Source organism: Amia ocellicauda, chromosome 11 (assembly GCF_036373705.1).
Source record: "Amia ocellicauda isolate fAmiCal2 chromosome 11, fAmiCal2.hap1, whole genome shotgun sequence".
Taxonomy (NCBI): domain Eukaryota; kingdom Metazoa; phylum Chordata; class Actinopteri; order Amiiformes; family Amiidae; genus Amia; species Amia ocellicauda.
Window position 1 is genome coordinate 5138235 of NC_089860.1, and position 23104 is coordinate 5161338.

Consider the following 23104-nt stretch of genomic DNA (forward strand, 5'->3'; position numbering starts at 1 on the left):
AGGGAATAGAATTAACAAATAAGAAATAAGCCACATAAGAAAATCGACCTTTATCACAGCTTGCAATTCAGTTTATTCATTTAAGATATGTATCGCACTGTAAGGCACCGGATCAGGAAAATGAATGAGTTCAGTTTGAATAGTTCTGTGGTGCAATGTTGTGCTTTATATGTGGAGATACATTTGCATAATTCAAAAATTGCACTTTGTTTTGCAATCTATCAGCATATATGTCAGCAAACAAGCTGCCTTGTTGAAAAGGATGCTCTGTTAAGGATTAATGAAGTTCCCTTTAATTCCAAACTGTTAAAACAAAACCATATCAGTTCCAAATAAATACAATGATCTTCCATCAAAAAGAGCATGTTAATTCTGTTGATGGTATTCAGTTTTGTGCTTGATTACATGTGTGACAGTTCTGCCAATCTTGAATCTGTACCATGGTGGGACGGGGGGCAAGACGGTTCTGCATTCTATATCGTTTTATATAGATTAATAGATTCAGGGGGGATAAAGGTAGATATAAAAAACAAATATGAGAAAATGCATAAAAATAGTTAAAAACAAAGTGAACTTTATATATAGAATTTAATTTCATATTAAGATTATTGTAACAATGTGTGATGGGAAGGAATCCTTAATTTAAAAGGTAGATTTAGAGTTCTCGTTGATGTCTTTATATCACCTCTCACTTTTGCAAAATATTGCCCCCCTGGTCATTTCACATATACAAGGGTTTTTCTCTAGACATGCTATCCAGCACGTCCCTGTTGAAAGATGCCAGTAGACTCAAGTGTCACTTCTGCTTCTGCTTGGTCAGAAATCACACATTTGCCTTGTGTGGGTAAACCAAGGTTACAGGAGTTTATATCGCTTTCAAAATCCCCTTGCTTGCTTAACTCTTGAGGAAAGATGACTGAAATATCCAGGTCTTTTTCAGACACCACTAAAACCCATATGTTTATACTGGAGGTTGGTTATATGAGGCACACCAGGTAGTGTCACCCACATGTTAGGAAGTGAGGAGATGAGTACTCCTCTTACTCAAGTTTCCAGAGAAACAGAGAAAAGTTCTTTTATTAAGTTTGGCCAAGCAGGGCAACCGCTTCCTAAACAGACACGGTTTAGGTTTCACAGAGGAATGGAAGATTTGGCTACACCATCCAAGTTTTCCGCTTCATTGTCCTGCGGGCACCGCTGTATTGCAGCAGCTAGAATCAAAGGATACATGTGCAAGGCGGATATAGTGCTATCTGAGATATAAATCATAATGCTCAAGGACAGATAAGAAGACATATATTGTTATATTATATTGTTACAGTCCGTCTTGCCCCTTTAACAGCCCAAAGAAAAAATGTCCCCCCCCATAATCCTCAGTATTTTTATTATTTTTTTTTTTAATTTTTTTTTAAGTTATTTTACAAAAGCCTTTTTGGAAGAACATAAAAAGCAGTCTAATATATAAAAACACATGAATAAGAAGCACTTTGCAAAAAAGCCAAAGAGGACACCAGTTTGAAGAAAAAAATAATAATTTAAAGGGAAGGTTTTAAGAATGCTACAAGCTGCTTCTATCTCCGTATCTTCCTTTTCTTCCCTGCCCTCTGGCCAGTTCTGGAGGTGAACTGCTGTTTAAAGTCTACAAGGCAGTCCTTGGTTTGGGAGATGGGAATGAAGCCCCTGATTGGTGAGTCGCTCACTATAGAGGGACCTGGCTCTTGGTCCCCAGTTGCATCTGATTCAGCATCCAGCAGGGAGATAGGCCCACTGAAATACATGGCACAATGTCAGACTGTGTGTGAAATACTGAACTGGCAGTGCAAATACAGAACAAATCACTTGAAGCATAAGGTTTGACTCAATTCTTATTAATAACAATAATTTGTCTGCTCATTCAATAAATAAATAAGTGTTTCAAACACAAAACATCTAAGTCACAGATTAACCTTATTTCTAGATTGATCTGGAAATAAATATTGAATGAATGCAAAATGTATTGACACCCTTGTGATTAAAGCCTTGTAAATGTGTTACAATACAAAAGATTGTTTGACGACTGGTGGGACAAATATTATATAATTTTTGCAGTGGTTAACACAGGCAAATGAGCTCATATGGTCAACAGACAGCTTATCTGAGGCTTCACTTTCAAAGAGAATAAGTTTTCTGTGCTTGTTGATTTTGATTTTCATAATGAATTGTAGGTAAAAACAGCCTACCTGTGTACTCTGTGCCTGAGCGATGATTGGGAAGATTCAGCTTCTGCATTTCCTAAAGAGAAAAGATGCATGAAGTCCTGAGCATTTTTACCTAAGCATCTGCAATAGTAAACAATTGTAATTAGTTATCGGCACTTACAAAGAAATATAATAATTACAATTTGCCTTAAGTGTCTTGGGAGGTCATTATGTTAAAATAAATTGTCCCTCATCTTTTCTGACCATATGGGACCATCATAATGTGCTAAAATAATATGGTTTTATTCTGATCCTTAATTGAGTATTAACCTGTTGCAACTGTATTATATATATGTTAATATGTTAAAAATTAAGAGACCACTCCAAGTTCAGAAATCTGGTCTCAATTTTTTCCAGAGCTGTGTGTGTGTGTGTGTGTGTGTATATACACTCACCTAAAGGATTATTAGGAACACCATACTAATACTGTGTTTGACCCCCTTTCGCCTTCAGAACTGCCTTAATTCTACGTGGCATTGATTCAACAAGGTGCTGAAAGCATTCTTTAGAAACGTTGGCCCATATTGATAGGATAGCATCTTGCAGTTGATGGAGATTTGTGGGATGCACATCCAGGGCACGAAGCTCCCGTTCCACCACATCCCAAAGATGCTCAATTGGGTTGAGATCTGGTGACTGTGGGGGCCAGTTTAGTACAGTGAACTCATTGTCATGTTCAAGAAACCAATTTGAAATGATTCGACCTTTGTAACATGGTGCATTATCCTGCTGGAAGTAGCCATCAGAGGATGGGTACATGGTGGTCATAAAGGGATGGACATGGTCAGAAACAATGCTCAGGTAGGCCGTGGCATTTAAACGATGCCCAATTGGCACTAAGGGGCCTAAAGTGTGCCAAGAAAACATCCCCCACACCATTACACCACCACCACCAGCCTGCACAGTGGTAACAAGGCATGATGGATCCATGTTCTCATTCTGTTTACGCCAAATTCTGACTCTACCATCTGAATGTCTCAACAGAATTGCTTAAATCACCTTTCTTTCCCATTCAGACATTCAGTTTGGAGTTCAGGAGATTGTCTTGACCAGGACCACACCCCTAAATGCATTGAAGCAACTGCCATGTGATTGGTTGGTTAGATAATTGCATTAATGAGAAATTGAACAGGTGTTCCTAATAATCCTTTAGGTGAGTGTATATATATATATATATAAAAAAAAAATAATAATAATAAAGTCACAAGAGGTTAATAAGAATCAGAATAAAAACATTATTTTAGCACATTATGATGACATTTTTGCTACAATGTTGAAATGAGGGCCTGTAAAATAAAATGGGAAGGAAGTACTGTAAGAGAGGAACTGCTTGATAAAGAGGTCAGGAGGAATGAGGAAAATGCTATCAATGTCATCAAGACGACTGCATCTATGCACGTATAAAATGAATAGGAACACTGTAAATTGCCAGGACATCTCGTTTGATTGATAAGGCTTTGTGCAATTTACGGAGTCTAGTCTAGTAGATTTTTTAAGTTACCTCATTAATTTTGACTAGGGGTGTTTATCTTTCCCTCTGTGATGATTCGATGCACATCTAGATACACTGTCACCAATACGATACAGGTGGTGTGGGTATGGTGTTGTATGGATGTAAATCAACACATACCATTAATTACATGTTACAGAAACTACACACACATACAAATTACCATATTGCATCCTGTATGTGCAGATCTATATTGTCTTGCTATAGTTGGCTAGAGACTTAACACTAGAACCACCACATTCACATTTTTTGAATTCAAAACTAAATATCTCTGCAGTGTTTCATCTGTAAACTCCTCAAAATGAATAAGCTATAAATACTTACTTCTCCAACCGCTAGACCCACAGTTTATGTGGTAGGCTATAGCCCACTGAACATAATAAAGCCAACAACATGGGCTTTGTAATAAAATTAAAATTAGTAATTGTGAAAGATTGGCTCAGCAAGTTTCTAACTTTCCTTTAGAAATCAATCTTGATCACGTTGCAAACCCAGGTCTCTGGATCAATGCCTTGATCAGTCACCTGTTTGATCAGGAATACTAATTATTTTGTATTATGTGTAGAGCTGGTGACAGGTTGACTACTGCAAACTACGCTTAGCCAGAAACCCGTTCTCTTCGCCAATTTAACACATAGCAAAGTACAAGTCTACAAATGTATATTTTGAGGTTCTCAAAGGGAAAAAATACTGAATGCCTGTAGGACTAGAAGATTTCAACCCTGAAGATTTGGGGAATTCATTTTCTTAGTTTTTTCTCTAATCAGTTATAACAGGTTTTGGTTTATTATTATATTTAACACATCATGTGTGTTTTAAATTAAACTGCAGTGTATTGAACTTTGAACTAGTTTCAATTCAGAGTACTATACAAGGTAAGTATATGTCTGTGTGTGTGAGGGCTGTAGGGATTTCTTTTTATAAATTATTCTTATTTTTTGGGGTTGTCAAAGCTGTCAAAAAAGTTGAAATCAAAGTAAAACATACAAATGAATGTGAAATCACTTCTTTTTGCTATGAACGTGAAAATGAGAGGCGTGCCTGTCAAGTTTTGAGTCTTTTTGATGGAGTTCTCAGTCTATTATGTCTATATGTCTGTTTCCAGTAATTCCAGTGGAGAGATGCTGAGCGAGCCTGGGGAACTCAGAGTGCAGAGCTGCTACAGCCATTCAGTGCTAGTGATTTACAGTTAGGTCCATAAATATTTGGACAGTGACACAATTGTCATTATTTTGGCTCTGTATGCCACCACAATGGATTTGAAAGGAAACAATCAGGATGTGCTTTAAGTATAGACTTTCACCTTTAATTTGAGGGTAGTTACATCCAAAGTGGGTGAACGGTAATAGGAATTACACCCTTTTTCATAGGTGGCCCCCCCAATTTTAGGTTCTCAAAAGTATTTGTAAAAACGAATGTAACACCCTGTAAAATGTGCATCTGTTGACAACTGTCTGTTGTGTTGCTTCTATGTACATATGCATGCTGTCTGAGATGTAAACCCACCCTCCTGGGCCTGTACAGTGTTCGTGTTTTTTTTGTTTTGTTTTAAGAACTAAACAAAAAAAAAATCTGCTCGTTACCCGTTGGCCTGGCAACGCCTTTAGCGTCAATTTTGCCCCACCATTTTAATTGCAATTCAGGTTGTTTTAAAATGAGACTGGTTGGGTCTGACCAATTACATGTTGTAGATTGATAACTTATTTACATCGTCCCATCACTATTCGGGTCCCCTACGCCTCTACAACCGTTGCCAACGCGTATCTAATAAAACTTCATGCCCCAAACAATCGCAAGGTTAGTTCAGAGTGTAGTCGGTGTAGAGAGGGTCATCAGTGTGTTGCAGTGCGTTGCAGTGCAGGGTGTATGGAGACTCTAACGAGCCCGTAAAACAAATCTGTTTTTCTGTTTATCTTTCTGGACATCGTTCACAATTTATTTTTTGTACTGTGTTTATTGTTGTTTCATTCGTCACGTTTATTTTATTATTGTAATTCAAAGTGTAAACAGTGTAGAGTGTAGGCGGTAACCAGTGCTTTCTAAAAAACAAAAAACAAAGTACATCTCTGGGAATCGGCGGCGAGAGGAAGGACCGACGACTGGCGAAGATTACACGATCTATCATCAGGCCTGCTGACGCTGACCGGCACGGGAGTCCGGACGAGCGGCTTGGAATAACTAGGACCAGCTTGCTGTGTCGTGAGGAGGTGGCGTGAGTTTGTGGTTGGGGCGTGTTTATATATTTATTTATGTTTGTCAGCTGGCGGGACTGTGTTTTTTTGTATTACTTCAAGTATATTTTTGTCTGAGTGAATAAGTCCTCGTTGAACTGTGTTGTGTATAATCCAAGGTGAAGAGTTATTTTACTGCAGTACAATTTGATCAACAATCAACATGATTGTTGTTGTATTTTAAAACTAAATGTGTGTGTGTTGCTATTATTATTATTATTATTATTATTATTATTATTATTATTATTATTGCTAGGGTGGGGTAAAAGTTAAATGCACTACAAGCCTTGGTTTTAATTCTGTGGCATTATTAATAATAACACTATGTGCCGCTTATTGTTTCTTTTTAGTAACTGTTAAAAAGTACTTGTTGCTTTAAAATATATTTGTATTACTACTGGTATTACTAGTGTTGTGGTTACTTAGTTGCTGCATGTTTGGGGGTGTTGTAGATTTTTTTTGTCCCCGGTTAACTGTATAGTGGCACTTCTTTGTGTTGGCATTACCAGGGTGGAGGCACCGCACCATTTTTCAAAATAACGAGAAAAAAAAAAAAAAAAAAAACAGATCAGCCAATTCCCCATTAACTGCTGAGACCCAGGATTCTCCTTGTTTGTTTTTATTTCTCTATCATTTATCCAATGCTAACCTCCCTTTATTTACAGCAGACCCACAGCCCCCAGTTATCCTAGGAACTGGGTGGAGGTACTCTGCAGGCAGAGTGGTCAGGGTAGGGTTACACTAATATAATCATACATTAAATTGTGAGTTTCAATACGTGATTGCAAATCCTTTGCAGTCAATGACTGCCAGGCGTCTGGAACCCATAGACATCACAGATCAAATCATAGATTTGATTAAGTGTGGCATTTGCATTTGGAATCTGATGCTGTTAACCCTCAATATGAAGTCCAAAGAGCTGCCACTGCGAGTGAAGCAAGCCATCATTAGGCTAAGAAATCAAAACAAACCAATCCGAGAGATAGAAAAAACATTGGCTGTGGCCAAATCAACTATTTGGTACATTCTTAAAAAGAAAAAACACACTGGTGAGCTCAGGAACACCAAAAGGCCCGGGAGACCATGGAAAACAACTGTGGTGGATGACAGAAGAATTCTTTCCCTGGTGAAGAAAAACCCCTTCACAACGGTTGGCCAGATCAAGAACACCTCCAGGAGTTAGGTGTATCTGTGTCAATGTCACCAATCAAGAGAAGACTTCACCAGAGTAAATACAGAGGGTTTACCACAAGATGTAAACAGGAAACAGGAAAACCAGATTAGAGTTTAGGGATTAGGGATTAGGGAACTGGTTCCCTTGTATTTATTGATGATGTGACTGCTGACACAAGCAGCAGGATGAATTCTGAAGTGTATAGGGCTATATTATCTGCTCAGATTCAGCCAAATGCTTCAAAACTCATTGGACAGTGCTTCACAGTGCAGATGGACAATGACCCGAAACATACTGCGAAAGCAACCCAATACTTTTTTTAAGGTGAAGAAGTGGAATGTTCTGCAATGGCCAAGTCAATCACCTGACCTGAATCCAATTGAGGCTGCATTTCACTCGCAAGGCAAAACTGAAGGCAAAACGCCCCAAGAACAAGCAGGAACTAAAGACAGCTGCAGTACAGGCCTGGCAGAGCATCACCAGGGAAGAAACCCAGCATCTGGTGATGTCTATGGGTTCCAGACTTCAGGCAGTCATTCACTGCAATGGATTTGCAATCACATATTGAAACTCACAATTGAATTCATTCAAGCCTCAGGGACAATAAAGTTCTGCTCGGCGCTGTGGTGCTGCGCTTCCGGGCTTGACAAGTCCGTTTTCAATATTGTCAGTATAGCGCTTATAGGGAAGTTATACAAAGGATATGTTCAGTTGCATATCATTTTGTCTATTTTCTTTCAACAGATTAAACAAAATCTAATATGCATTATATTATGATTATTTTTATTGTAACATTTTGGTATTCTAACTAAACCGTTAATACTTATGAGCTTAATCAAAAGAGCCGCCTCTGGTTACACCCCTAATTTTGACGCATAATGCAATACACTCTAATACAAAAGCCCTTCCAGTATGCAGATGTAAATTAGCCTTGTGTGTGCTTTACATCTTTCCGGAAGAATGACCAGAGAAATCATTCCAACTAAAACAAAAACACTCATTGTGTTCTATAGGTAGAAAAATACAGAGTCCAGGCTGTATATTTTCAAACGTATTCGTCCAGGAGTCTAATGGCACTTTTCCAGAACATCGATACTCGTCCTTGTTTTGAAAGACAGTACAGCTTTTATTCTTTAAAGGACCTAAAATATTCAGCGAGATCTCTTACTTTCAACATTACATATTTTTGTGTCTTCACTAGTTGTTACCAAACCTTTAAGCTATATGACAAACACTAGTAAGTGTGTTTTTACAGAACAGTAGGCAAATCTGTTCTCATTCAACCTGTTGACTGGTCAGTAACAGTGAGTTCCTTTTCTTTTTGAGGGGAGTGGACAGTAAACACCACTATTTCTTTGCCAGGGCTTACCTAATGTCTTGTTTTCCAATTGTTCCAAAGCAGTCAAAAATAAGTATTTTCCCTGCAAAACAAGCAGATTGGCATCACAACATGCACATCTACTGTACTTCAGCTTTGTTAATTTGTTTTTATTTGCTTAGCAAATGAAGATAGCAGCCACAATCACCATTTTAAATAGGCTATATTTTAAATTGATCTACTATGAAATTGTATTTCTTCACACAGCTGCTCCAATTTTAAACAATAAGCTGGTCTTCCCCATTGAAAAGAAAAAAGGACATTGTAAAAGCTTTCCAATACTTTCACTGCAGCACAGTCTGCTCCACTTCTTCAAAGTCATATACATTTTAATCTTAAAATTAATTAAGTGGGTTTACATGCTGGAAAGAAGTCATGACTTCTTTTAATATGTTATAAGTGGATTACAGTTTTAAAGTGTGCGGTTAATAATGTATTAATTTAACAATTGCTGCTTTGGACCTTTGTGTTTTATATATAAACAAAAACTATTTAAACCTATAAACTGTCACAACTACCTTAAGTCATGACACTACCTCAAATGCCATGAAATATTACCAGCAAGTAAAAACAGCAATTTTTTTTGCGATTACTGCACTTTTATATAAAAGCATTCATTCCTTGTCTGAAATATCTACCTTCCATTAAGAAATGTCTTGCCAACATTAACAAAACAACAAATATGACTGAGAGCACCTAACAACCTTCAGTCTCTCGTTGGCCACTGACTTGCAATGGGTGGCTGAAATTTAAATCGGACTCTCCGAAACTGGGCAAATAAATATAGTACCTCACTGGGCCTGTTTGAGTCCTGGTTGATGCAGATTTCAATATGCCTCTTATAATCTTTAATAGAGAAAAAGCCTTTGCAGATGAAGCACTTTTCCTGCTGTGTCAATCTACATAAGAGAAAGCATCACAATTACATGTGGATTTGAGTCAGGTATTCAAAAATTAGGCAATGTATTCACCATGCCACTCCAAATGAACAACGATACAAGTACCTGAGGGACACATATGGAAACAGACTTAAGCAGTGGTGAGTTGGCTGCCTGAGCGTCCCTCCTTCATCTTAGTGGTCGGCAACATTGCAATCAGATATGTGCAGCTATGACCCCACAAATAAAATATAAAAAACTAATTTCAGGAGTTCAGACAACCCCAGTAGTCATAGCCTATATAGTAAAAGGTAAATGGTGTTTATTTTGGCCTAGATTCACTTGACAAAGGGAACAACGACCTGGCCACGAGGACGAGGCCATCAAAACCACCCCAAGTAGATGGAATGAATCAAGGAGCTGCTGCAGAGGCAATGTTTGGGGTGGAGGAGTGACGCAAAGTGATGAATGCTGGCAAAGTGTGCGCGCTGCCGGATGCTTATGCTTGGGAAGGCGGAAGTCAGGTGTGAGAGTGGGGTTGTCCTCCTCCCGTATCTCAGTTTAAAACACCATTTAATACAGGTTGAATATTCCATAATGAGCTATTAAAGATTCTTAATTATTAGTCTCTATGGCTGCATCTTCCTCTGTACCTTTTCATTTTGCAGTTGATATTCCTTTTTCTCTATCAAACAACTTCAACACAAAGCGATCAAAATTACCAGCAAAATTATTGTAACTAGTAAAGTTCAACCAAACAAGTATTCACCAGTATTGTAACAGGGATGTTTTGTATTTTAGAGATTTGGTAAGGGTGTCAGACTACAAGCTACCAAACTATACACTTAAAGATGGCATACCTACTTACTTGGCAGAAGCAAAGGAACTGGGCTGATTTTCAGATATTTCTGCTCTTCTGCTACTCCGTCTTAATGCAGAGGCTGAATGTAAGGAAACAATATGCTATTGAATAAAACATTTATATAAAAGGGAACATTGTAATTTGGACTATATACTGTACTAAATACACAACATGTTGTTTACTGTGTGAAAAAACAGACTCTAAATTTATATGACATGGTTATTTGCAAGTTAGGTCATAAACTGTAATGAATGTGGCTAGAAATATGGTTCCGTTCCACAAACATGGGGGCTACTTTCTCTCAATGTTTTATTGATCTCATATATGTACTTAAGCTGGAAATAAAAGTTCTCCATGTGAAACGTTTTTTCAGTAATAAAACATCAAACTTAGTACTTTTGGTCAACAATGTATATTTAATTGCTTTTCATGACCCATAACTTTACTATCTCTTCAGTTAACAAGCTGATTTTTGAAGGTCCAATACACCTTAGTACTTTCTCTGAAATTCCTAAATGCCAGGGAGACTTATCTTTTATGTACAATATAAATAAAAACATAAAAGTGCACTTTGTGCAATATCTCAAAGGCACAATTGAAACTTCATCATACTTTACTGTCTTCTACCTGTATTTGTTTAAATAAACTGCCTGCTAATCTACCAATCATTCTAACTACCTTTAGAAATCCAAACTATCAATTATCTTATATCATGAGTTCAATACCATTTAGACTTCTGTGATCTATTGCAATATAGGTGTACAGCAGAACTTGCTGAAAACAAGTCTAACTTATACTACAAATAATACAAAGTGTTATATTATCAATTGTATAATAAACTGATTTAATTATATTAATAAAAATAAGTTTTTAAGTGTATAGGTCATAGGATTTAACAATTTTGTAGGGAAAAAATATCAGCAAGGTTAAGGTTGAGTTAGAGATCATTAGAAAGAACAAAATCATTAATCAGTGTTACTTTCAACTGTGTCAGACTGACAGTCCTCTATTTAATCAGTAAACACATCATCAGAACCAAGGGATAATTCCTCTGGAGTATCTTCACAATTTTCACAATCCACACATTGACAAAGTGGAGAGCATGAAATCTTTTCCTTGCCTTTAGGCATGAACACCTCCCCTGCTGGCATTATCTGTATTGCAGTACTTGTGGTTTTTAAAAAGTAAAAGATGCATGTCAAATTTTGAGTTTAATAAAATATATATAAACTGTTTTAAGTTTATGCACCCCCTCCTACCTATCTCTCTCTCTCAAACACTTTCTATTCCCTACCTGCATCTTTTTTATTTTAAGGTCATCAGGCAATACCCAAAGTTACACAATTGTGCAGTTTGTTAAACGTCGTCTACTGGTACATTAACTAGTTAAAAAATTACAACAAAACTCACATTGAGTGCCCACAACAAATATTCACCTGGTGATCTGCACGTTTACATGCTGGTTCATATGTAAGTATTCATTCCAATATGTATTACTGGAATATTAGATCATCAACAGATTCCTTCACAGAAACTGCGGAAAGTCTGAGCCTTCATTGAATAAATGCTCATATTCTGTGCAGAATGAGGACAGTCTGCGTGAGGTGAACACTCCCCATGTAAACAAGCAGACAGAGGGATACAGTAGAGGGGTGAAATTAAATAACTGAAAACCAGACTACAACTGCTGTGGGTAACTGTAGGATTTAATAAAAGACTTTTGAAATCATAAGACATTAAGAAATATTCTATCTAAATCAAATAAGTGAAGAATGTCAATTGGTGATTATTGTTTCTGGTGAGGAAAAGCTTGTGGTGAAAAGTGCATGATGAAAAGACAGGATCCCTATGATGACATCCAAGCACTTGTTCTCTTTTTCTTGTCTATGAATCTTCTATAGCATGTCAGGTGAAAGCTGATATTATATTACTCAATGACATCACCTTCATTGGCGCCACTTTCTGTAGAATCATGCATGACAAGGCGATCTTCAATTGACATTGTGTTTACATTACACTTCAGCTAATGTCCGGTCAACAAATGCTATTCATTACAAGGGTGCTTTCGAATACTTTACTCCACTGCTGTAAGAGGCTGTACTGCTTCATTCACCACTCTGTTGAAGTGTATGATAGATGTATGATATGTGTTTTCCTTTTTATTTTGGAGAGTCCATGGGCACAGACATCTTTGCTCTGATCACGCCTCTATACGTGAGAACTCGATCATTACAGCCCTCTGGCTGCAGGCGCAGAGACTGGCAGAAATCACATGGAGAACTTTGAGATTCACCATTAAATAGTATTAATAGAATATTTTACAAGCGTTAGTTTTTGGACCCCCCGATTACGGGAATGAACCTAAATGATACAGCGTACAGCCTATGGACTAAATACATGTCTGCTTAGCTAGTACAATCCAACGTAATCTTGCATGCTCAGACATCCAGGCACTGACCAAATGAGCCGTCTGGGTTCTCGTCTTTCTTGGGCCACTTGTCAACATTAAATGTGATCTTGGAGGTAGGAACGAATCAGCTGGTATAATCGTAGGATACCCAATGATAATCAAGCCATGTGAAGATGGTATTGGGGTAATGTATTTCAGGAGATCTTCATACAGTAGGTATTAATTAAACTGACCTTGTTTTAAGCCTTGCCTTTTGCATAACTTTGGATATTTTAATATGCAGCCTTTTATGAGTGACCTTATCTGAAAATCAGGGGAAACTAGCATTAAACTGTCACCTGGAGATACACTTTTGTTTTATGTTATGGCTTCATTCACAAGTCCTTTGTTGCACCAAGATAAATCATTAATATTGTGAAAGCAGTAAGATTTAATCTAAGTAGCAAACTGAATCCTAAGAAAATATTGTGTAATTTTTATTATCTTTCTTGGATGTATTATCTTAATTTAAAGGATTGGGTAAGTGAGTCAAGTATTTTTATATCTTAGGAAGTAAAACCCTGGTAGCAGAAATCTAGTTAGAGAAGTTGATACAATGAGGTTCGGGGAGATAATTTCATGTAAATTAAGTGAAACAGAGCAGTTTGAAGTATTTGGCAATTTCCCGTTTATTTTCAAAAACTTTTCAAGATCATAATGTTATCACAGTGGTAGAAATTTCCTTTTAAATAATTCTGGAATTCACTATTTTACTTTTTGTAATATATATATATATATATATATATATATATATATATAGATATAGATATCTATCTATCTATCTATATAATTTTATTATTATTATTATTATTATTTATTTATTTATTTCTTGGCAGATGCCCTTATCCAGGGGAACTTAAAACATAAGTGCAAAACAAAGTGCAAAATACACACACACACACACACACACACAAATATACAGTGCGAGTACAGGCAGGGCCCTCTTACCTTGCATGTTGGCCTCCTCCAACACATCCTCTTCCCCTAGGTTGCCATCACAGTAGGCGGCATGAACCTCCACTTGCAGCCTGGGGAAACTCTTCATGCAGAGAGGGCACTGCACACTATCACGGACTTGCTGCCTGGGGGCAGAGGGCCCACTGTCAGGCCCCTCCTCATCACCAGCCACAGCGTCATCCTCCACCACCACCACGTCTGGCGGGGCCTGGGAACACACACAGGGACACAGGCTCACACAACGGTCAATTCAGAGTAGTACAGCACTGCCAAAGAGAAGGCAGCAGATGTCCTTTTCCATTTGATATTGTAGACCATGCAGGGTGCAGACAAAGATTGATATCTGAACCAAAGGAACACAAGTATCCACTGCGCAGAACTGCAGTTATCTGTGCTACCTCTCTCTCTTGCTTGCGCTTGTTTTGCTGTGTGTTTAATGATGTGCGAGTCCGAAAAAGCTCATTCTAGCAATCTATATTACCAGTAATTTAATTGTAATCAATACATTTATCTTTTGTTTACAGTAATAATGTAAATACACATAAGCACAGTTATTATATTCTCTCTCTTGGTTCCACAGGTGTATTTATTGCTTTGTGGGTCTGAAAGGAAAAAAAAAAAGTTAGTGATCATTTAAGTACATACACCAATCATCCATAACATTATGACCACTGACAGTTGAAGTGAATAACACTGATAATCTCGTTATCATGGCACCTGTCAGTGGGTGGGATATACTGGGCTTCAAGGCATTCAAGACAGAAAACAGGAGACGTTTCTTTAAACAGAGAGTAGTCACAATCTGGAACAAACTCCCCAACAATGTGGTAGATGCTGAAAATTTGGGAACATTTAAAAATAGACTGGATAGGATCCTTGGATCACTTAGTTATTAATGGACACCAAACGAGCAAGATGGGTCGAATGGCCTCCTCTCGTTTTTAAACTTTCTTATGTTCTTATGTTCTAGGCAGCAAGTGAACATTTTGTCCTCAAAGTTGATGTATTAGAAGCAGGAAAAATGGGCAAGCGTAAGGATCTGAGCGACTTTGACAAGGGCCAAATTGTGATGGCTAGACGACTGGGTCAGAGCATCTCCAAAACTGCAGCTCTTGTGGGGTGTTCCCAGTCTGCAGTGGTCAGTACCTATCAAAAGTGGTCAAAGGAAGGAAAAGCGGTGAACCGGTGACAGGGTATTGGGTGGCCAAGGCTCATTAATGCACGTGGGGAGCGAAGGCTGGCCCGTGTGGTCCGATCCAACAGATGAGCTAATATAGCTCAAATTGCTGAAAAAGTTATTGCTGGTTCTGATAGAAAGGTGTCAGAACACACAGTGCATCGCAGTTTGTTGCATATGGGGCTGTGTAGCCGCAGACCAGTCAGGGTGCCCATGCTGACCCCTGTCCACTGCCGAAAGCGCCTACAATGGGCACGTGATCATCAGAACTGGACCATGGAGCAATGGAAGAAGGTTGCCTGGTCTGATGAATCACGAGTTCAAGGTGTTGACTTGGCCTCCAAATTCCCCAGATCTCAATCCAATCGAGCATCTGTTGGATGTGCTGGACAAACAAGTCCGATCCATGGAGGCCCCACCTCGCAACTTACAGGACTTAAAGGATCTGTTGCTAACGTCTTGGTGCCAGATACCACAGCACGCCTTCAGAGGTTTAGTGGAGTCCATGCCTCGACGGGTCAGGGCTGTTTTGGCGGCAAAAGGGGGACCTACACAATATTAGGCAGGTGATCATAATGTTATGGCTGATTGGTGTATAAGCACAGTTATAAGTGCCTGAAACAAATTCTCACTGATTCAGAGAAATTACTACACTGACTTGATTCGCTTGATCATGACTACGAGACATTTTACAGAAGTATCGAACCTAACAAAAATTCTAGTATTGAATAGTTTAGTTTTTTTAATTAAGAAAAAGTATAGAATTTACACTAATCCACTATTTGCCGAGGTGGTCATTTTCTTATAAGAAGGTTGTTTATTTTTGTAATGATATCCTTCTTAGTAATTTCCTACTAGAAAACGACTTACTATTGAAATTTAGAACAGGGGAAATACCAAAGCTTTCGGAGCTGCTCAATGCTAGTACAGAACGTTGGTGAAGGATAGCACATTTTCTTGTAACATAATCGTCATGTGAATGAACCTGGCTGCATGGGATCTTTACCTCAGTCCTTGCGGGGCTGTTCAAATTAAGCAGCTGGGTGGCATCATCACTCATTTGGGTCTCTAAAATAAAATGTGTTTAAAAATCAACAGTAATGCAAAACAATCCATCAGTGTTAGCTAATAGAGAAGATCAGATGACAAGTACCAGTTTCATTCCTAGTTTTTAAGTGTGCCGCAGTCCTGTGCCTCATAAAACTCTCTGAATTCTGTACTGTACTGTCATTATTCTACCACCATCCTTAGTTTTTCTTATTTTTCCCCAGTTCCCCTTGAACAAAGGCAAAATAATATAATAATCTTCCATTTACACTGGAAGTGTTTTGGGTGAAAGAGAATGTGTACACTGTGCTTGTGGGAGCCTCGTTGTAATATGACAATAATCCGCACAGACCAAAAAAACAATATGAATTGAGAACTTCAGTGTTTTCAAGTACCTGGACACACTTCCACCTCCAGCTCCTCTTTTTGCAATGTTTCAGTCTCACCTGGGCTGTCCATCCTCAGACGTCTCCTAGATCACAGAGTAGGGGCATTAAGTGAGGTGAACACACTGAAACAATTTGCAATGGGACACAATACAGCATGCAAGTATTTTATCAATGTTAACTAAATTGCAAAATCTAAACCCAATCAAGCACTGGTACCAAAACCTAAAATAAAGATGGATAATAGATTGAAAATGTAAATGTACCAGACAGATTAAGAGTGAAAAAGAATCAGATGGCAAACCTGAAGACTGTACATATATATATACCCATTACATACATAACTGTTAAATTTTAAATACCTCACACATACAAAATAAATGTTACTGTGCATGTCAAAATAAAACCTTAACAACTGAGCATTAAAGGATTGTGATTACAAAGAACAATGCTTTAATCTGGTAGTCAAATAAATCTGAGAAGCTTTCTGTGGTTCAAAGGTGTATATTATCAGTGCATACCAAGGACATTACTTTCTGACCAAAAGATCACACAGACATGTGCATGCTTTACAGATTCCTCAGACCACAAAATACATACAATATGTAGTTCAAGTTACAGTACATTGGAATTAAACTACAAGGAATTAAGACAGCAGTGTACGGATCGATAAACTGTCCTGGGCTTCTCTCACCTCAGAGATAATCGTTTCCTCTTGGGCTCTTCTCGGGTGAACAGCAGTGGAGACTCCTTCTTGAAGAGATACAGCAGTTAGAGACGTCGAAATTAGGGACTTTCAAACTCCGATAGCCCAGGAGATTTAGGTATAGTTTGAATCAAAGATGTCTAATGCCCTTTAAAATGCAAGCATAATATAGTTCCCATTAAATGTTTTGGTTGTTTCGTTGGATCTTGTAATAGCTGGGACTTGGTCTATGTTTACCGTTTTGTTAAATACTGCACATTGGGTTCACATTGTGCCACTCACAAAAAAAAAAAAAAAAAAATCTTTACACATGTACGTATGTACATTAATAGATTATTAATACAAAAATGTAACTGGCACAGATTCTGGAAAATTAGATGAGCTCTATACATATTTCTCACAGTTTCCATTAATCAAAGTATCCAGAATACCCTTATCTCTGTGGCAATGTATATTCAAATTAAGGGATTTAAATTCCCAATTGACTGAAATGTGGAAGAATGCCCCCTAGGCAGATTCAGGCAGAACTACAAGCAAAAATTTGGTATAACATTTACATTAAATTTCATGTCTTGTAAATGTAACAAATTAGTTATTTTTAAAGAATATTTGCTTACAAGACATTTAGAAGAAACAATAAGCAGCACACACCTCCTGCTCCTCTCTCTGCAAAGTTCCCTTCTCTCCATCACTGTCCTGCCGGTCCTGCTGCACACCTCTCCTATCCTCCCAGTGTCCTAATGCTTCTGCTTCCTTCTCCTTCTCCTTCTCCTCCTCTTCCTCCTCCTCCTCCTCCTCTTCCCCCCTACCCCCCTCTCTGTCTGGATCTTGGGATGCCTGGCTCTGACTCTCGCTCTTTCTCAATCGTAACAGCCTGGTTGTTCTGCCCGCAGTTTCATCAGAGGGGGCAGGGAGCACTGGGTCTCCCCATTCAGCCTTGCGTAGCAGCCCCCTCTGAGCCTCCTTCAGGCTCTTCTCATATACCTCAAGCTGAGAGAGGATCACCTGAGTGTAGTCATCTGGGTTCTGGCCTTTGGGACAGAAGGGAACGCCCCAATAATACAGAACAACGCCCTTCCCCTGGCTTGGTTGAGCCTGGCCCGGCTGCCCCTGGGAGGTCTCTCTATGTGGAGTGGGTGGCGTGGAGGGGTGGCTGGCTTTGGATGCCGGCCTGGAGCTGCAGGATTGTTTCTGCAGAAAGCAATCGTCCTCATCGGCTGTCGTCACTTCTCCCACATCCAGTTTGCGGAAGGTGAACTTTCTCCTCAGGCGGCCCCGTTCACTCATGCTCTCCAGGTTCCTTCCTCTCCCACTGAGGCCTCTCTTGGAGAAGACAGGACTCTTGGGAAGTGGGGGGCTGCCACTGGGGCGTGGCTGTGAGCTCTCCGAGGGCGCCGGGTGTTGTGAACACATCCCAGAACTTGATGGCTGGCAGCTGCCCTCCAGGTCTCGGCTCACCTTGTCTGCATGGGAGACAGGTGCCGATGAGGGAGCAAAGCAGCTGGAGGGATACCTGGGCAGAGACTCTGAATCTGGGAAGCAGTCCTTCTCAGAGGCTGCATTCCAGGAAGCGTTCTTCTGGGGGAAAGGAGTATGATCTGCTTTACAGCTTTCTTGATTTTCCTGCAGCAACACAAAGGACAACAAGAGTTTGGATAGATCAGGGGAGAATTCTACACAAAACCAAGGCTAATAACTATTTAGTTCAACAACTGGAGCTAAAGACATTTAAACATAAGATCAAAGATGGATTCATTTGACAGGCTGAAGTGAATTGCAGGAAGAAAGAATTACAATGACAGATATTCATTAACCTTCTTTACATCTTCCTCCTCCTCTTCCTCTGTCCAGTGCAATGTCATCTGACTATGTAATTCTTCATTCTTCTTCAAACCCCAGGTCTGACACCGCTGCTCAATGTGGTCTGAGAGGACAAAAGAAGATACAAATATCAGTGAAATAGACCCCAATTTGCCGATAGCAAAATATATTCCACCATGCTCCATTTTGCGCACATATTCAATTAGGGCTGGGCGATATATCGAGTTTGCGATATATTCAAATATATTATTTTGGGCAAAATACAAAACACTTGTATCACGAGTATCAAGTGTTTGCAATGTGGGAGGAGTAACTGTCAATGATTTTATGCAGCCAATCACGTTGCAGGAAAATGCTAGTCAAGTATTTTTCATGCAGCCAATCACCTCGGAAGAGGAGAGAGCAGATGTGTCTCGTTGCGTTGCTATCAAATAATTTGTGTTGATGTTAGTAAATGAGTAGATTTGAGGTCTTTAATGAGGAAATGCAACTGCTTATCAAAGTTGAATGTTTGTTTTACAATCATGGATTAGTGGGATTCAAGATCGTAATGTTACATTCCTTTTTAAAAAGCAATAATAGAAGCCAATGAATGAAGTAATGAAGTTACCTGGTGTTAATTAAAATGTTTGTATTACACACTTAAAAACAGAAGCGAATATATATATAGATAGATAGATACATACAAACACACAGGATTTGCTGCAGGGATATTCAGGCTGTGCGAGAAAAAATAACAAAAAGAAAGTTTAAAGCACAAGCGCGTTCCACCCGCTCTTGTTCGCTTACAAGAATAATATTTACCCTGACAGCCTGGCAAGTGGTATTTGTTAGTTTTTTATATTTAATGATTAAAGAAAGACTTGTTTGAATTATAATGTCTTTGGTCTAATTTTGTAACTTGCTTGGAGAAAAACAAGAAATATTGAGATATATATCGTGCATCGCTCAAACATTCTAAAAATAGAGATAATTTCAAGGTCATATTGCCCAGCCCTAATTCACATACAGTGAGGGAAAAAAGTATTTGATCCCCTGCTGATTTTGTACATTTGCCCACTGACAAAGAAATGATCAGTCTATAATTTTAATGGTAGGTGTATTTTAACAGTGAGAGACAGAATAACAACAACAAAATCCAGAAAAACGCATTTCAAAAAAGTTATAAATTGATTTGCATGTTAATGAGGGAAATAAGTATTTGAACCCCTATCAATCAGCAAGATTTCTGGCTCCCAGGTGTCTTTTATACAGGTAACAAACTGAGATTAGAGCACTCCCTTAAACGGAGTGCTCCTAATCTCAGCTCGTTACCTGTATAAAAGACACCTGTCCACAGAAGCAATCAATCAATCAGATTCCAAACTCTCCACCATGGCCAAGACCAAAGAGCTGTCCAAGGATGTCAGGGACAAGATTGTAGACCTACACAAGGCTGGAATGGGCTACAAGACCATCGCCAAGCAGCTTGGTGAGAAGGTGACAACAGTTGGTGCGATTATTCGCAAATGGAAGAAACACAAAATAACTGTCAGTCTCCCTCGGGCTGGGGCTCCATGCAAGATCTCACCTCGTGGAGTTTCAATGATCATGAGAACGGTGAGGAATCAGCCCAGAACTACAAGGGAGGATCTTGTTAATGATCTCAAGGCAGCTGGGACCATAGTCACCAAGAAAACAATTGGTAACACACTACGCCGTGAAGGACTGAAATCCTGCAGCGCCCGCAAAGTCCCCCTGCTCAAGAAAGCACATGTACAGGCCCGTCTGAAGTTTGCCAATGAACATCTGAATGATTCAGAGGAGAACTGGGTGAAATTGTTGTGGTCAGATGAGACCAAAATTGAGCTCTTTGGCATCAACTCAACTCACCATGTTTGGAGGAGGAGGAATGACCCCAAGAACACCATCCCCACCGTCAAACATGGATGTGGAAACATTATGCTTTGGGGGTGTTTTTCTGCTAAGGGGAAAGGACAACTACACCGCATCAAAGGGACGATGGACGGGGCCATGTACCGTCAAATCTTGGGTGAGAACCTCCTTCCCTCAGCCAGGGCATTGAAAATGGGTTGTGGATGGGTATTCCAGCATGACAATGACCCAAAACACACAGCCAAGGCAACAAAGGAGTGGCTCAAGAAGAAGCACATTAAGGTCCTGGAGTGGCCTAGCCAGTCTCCAGACCTTAATCCTATAGAAAATCTGTGGAGGGAGCTGAAGGTTCGAGTTGCCAAACGTCAGCCTCGAAACCTTAATGACTTGGAGAGGATCTGCACAGAGGAGTGGGACAAAATCCCTCCTGAGATGTGTGCAAACCTGGTGGCCAACTACAAGAAACGTCTGACCTCTGTGATTGCCAACAAGGGTTTTGCCACCAAGTACTAAGTCGAAGGGGTCAAAGACTTATTTCCCTCATTAACATGCAAATCAATTTATAACTTTTTTGAAAAGCGCTTTTCTGGATTTTTTTGTTGTTATTCTGTCTGTCACTGTTAAAATACACCTACCATTAAAATTATAGACTGATCATTTCTTTGTCAGTGGGCAAATGCACAAAATCAGCAGGGGATCAAATACTTTTTTCCCTCACTGTACATCTTCATCTCTTGTCAAGACTGACTATTCTAATACAGGGCCATAGGTTTCTTTGTGCAGAGTTAAATACTCATTTTGACCAAAGTACACACATGGCCTACTGGATGTCTGCTGCTTTACCTTTTGCCAGTGGTTCATCAGCATTTTTCTGTAAGAAGAAAAAATAAAATCAATAACACTGGATAAAATTGTGAAACTCATTTGGGCTGTAAAAAGCAAGGTGAAAACCACTAGACTAGTGATAGAAAGACAGTAATTACACTATTCTTTTAAGTCATAAATGTGTTTCTTCACCATAAGAAGTGTAAACCCCCTGCAATTAAGAGAGAGCACTAGTGTCTGCACTGGGGACATGAACCCTCCAGCACCAGAAAAAGGATAAAGTGCCCTTAACCAGTGAGGCACACAGCCCTAAATTTATATACCTGTATACTGATGAGTTGATTTAACTTTCTATCAACTCTGAAAGACCAGATACCAGTATAGACAAGTAGATTTGTTTTAATTAGTGGTGGTCATGTTCTAAAGCAGGGGTAGTCAATGGGCGGACCACAAGCCAAATCAGGAACGCAAGAATAATTTTAATTATGATAAAAAAATAAAATAAAATAAAAATGTAATGTATTGTTACAAAGGTTTGTTGCACTCAGTACTTGTTATTGTGTGGAACCTAGCAGCGGCCCTTCCTGGCTATTAGACAATAGGATGTTATGTATTAATATGGGATGTCCTATATAGAGCTCGTGTTCCCGTTAATTAGAACATAAGAACATAGTGTTTACAAACAAAAGGAGGCCATTCAACTAATTTTGCTCATTTGGTGTCCAATAATAACTAAGTGATCCAAGGATACTATCCAGTCTATTTTTAAATGTTCCCAAATGTTCAGCTTCAACCACATCTCTGGGGAGTTTGTTCCAGATTGTGACAACTCGCTTTGTGAAGACGCGTCTCCTGTTTTCCATCTTGAATGCCTTGAAGCACAATTTCAATTTATGTCCCTGGGTCCGTGTGTCCCTGCTGATCTAGAAAAGCTTCTCTGGTTTGATGTGGTCGATGCCTTTCATGATTTTGAAGACTTGAATCAAATCCCCACATAGTCTCCTCTGTTCCAGGGTGAAAAGGTTCAGTTCCCTCAGTCTCTCCGAGTTTGACATTCTCCTCAAACCTGGAATAAGTCTGGTTGCTCGCCTCCGAACTGCCTCTAGAGCAGCGATATCTTTCTTGAAGTGTGGAGACCAAAACTGTACACAGTATTCCTGATGAGGTCAAACTAGCGCATTGTACAGTCTTAACATTACTTCACATTCCTCCCATAGCGTAATTATAGTGGACATGTGTGTTACCTGCATGTAATACCTTGCACTTGTCCAACTTTGAATTTCATCTGCCAGGTGTCAGCCAACAACTGAATATTATATATTATATGAATAACGTGTGCTGCCGAGATTGTATCTGCTGAGCCACCTATTTTAGTATCATCTGCAAATTTGACAAGTTTGCTAACTAGTCCAGATAATCAATATAGATTAGAAAAAGCAAAGGCCCTAATACTGATCCCTGTGGAACTCCAATAACAACCTCACTCTAGTTAGAAGCAACTCAAAAGTTAGTGAGTTGATTGCTTGTAGATTGCCGTCTCTGTACACATTCTGCACTGGGACAAGAGCATCACTTTGTACTTGTCAAAAAC

General features: G+C 39.1%; 1 protein-coding gene across 13 annotated transcripts in view; it reads right to left on the reverse strand.

Moving 5' to 3' along the window:
• Positions 1-1291: 1291 nt before the first annotated feature.
• Positions 1292-23104, reverse strand: part of uimc1 (ubiquitin interaction motif containing 1) — a 28031-nt gene continuing 6218 nt past the window's right edge. For 2 of the 13 annotated variants that reach the window (XM_066716431.1, XM_066716427.1), the window contains exons 5-16: positions 21532-21559; positions 18807-18916; positions 17644-18615; positions 16981-17039; positions 16296-16372; positions 15860-15921; positions 13668-13884; positions 10277-10349; positions 9321-9429; positions 8522-8573; positions 2220-2271; positions 1292-1767 (exon numbers count right to left, since the gene is read on the reverse strand). In XM_066716431.1, the coding sequence (XP_066572528.1) occupies positions 1572-1767; positions 2220-2271; positions 8522-8573; positions 9321-9429; positions 10277-10349; positions 13668-13884; positions 15860-15921; positions 16296-16372; positions 16981-17039; positions 17644-18615; positions 18807-18916; positions 21532-21559 (2007 nt within the window). In that variant the 3' untranslated portion in view covers positions 1292-1571. Of the gene's footprint in view, positions 1768-2219; positions 2272-8521; positions 8574-9320; positions 9430-10268; positions 10350-13667; positions 13885-15859; positions 15922-16295; positions 16373-16980; positions 17040-17643; positions 18616-18806; positions 18917-21531; positions 21560-23104 lie in introns of those variants that run through there. The other 11 variants (XM_066716429.1, XM_066716430.1, XM_066716428.1 and 8 more) reach the window with 11 other exon arrangements.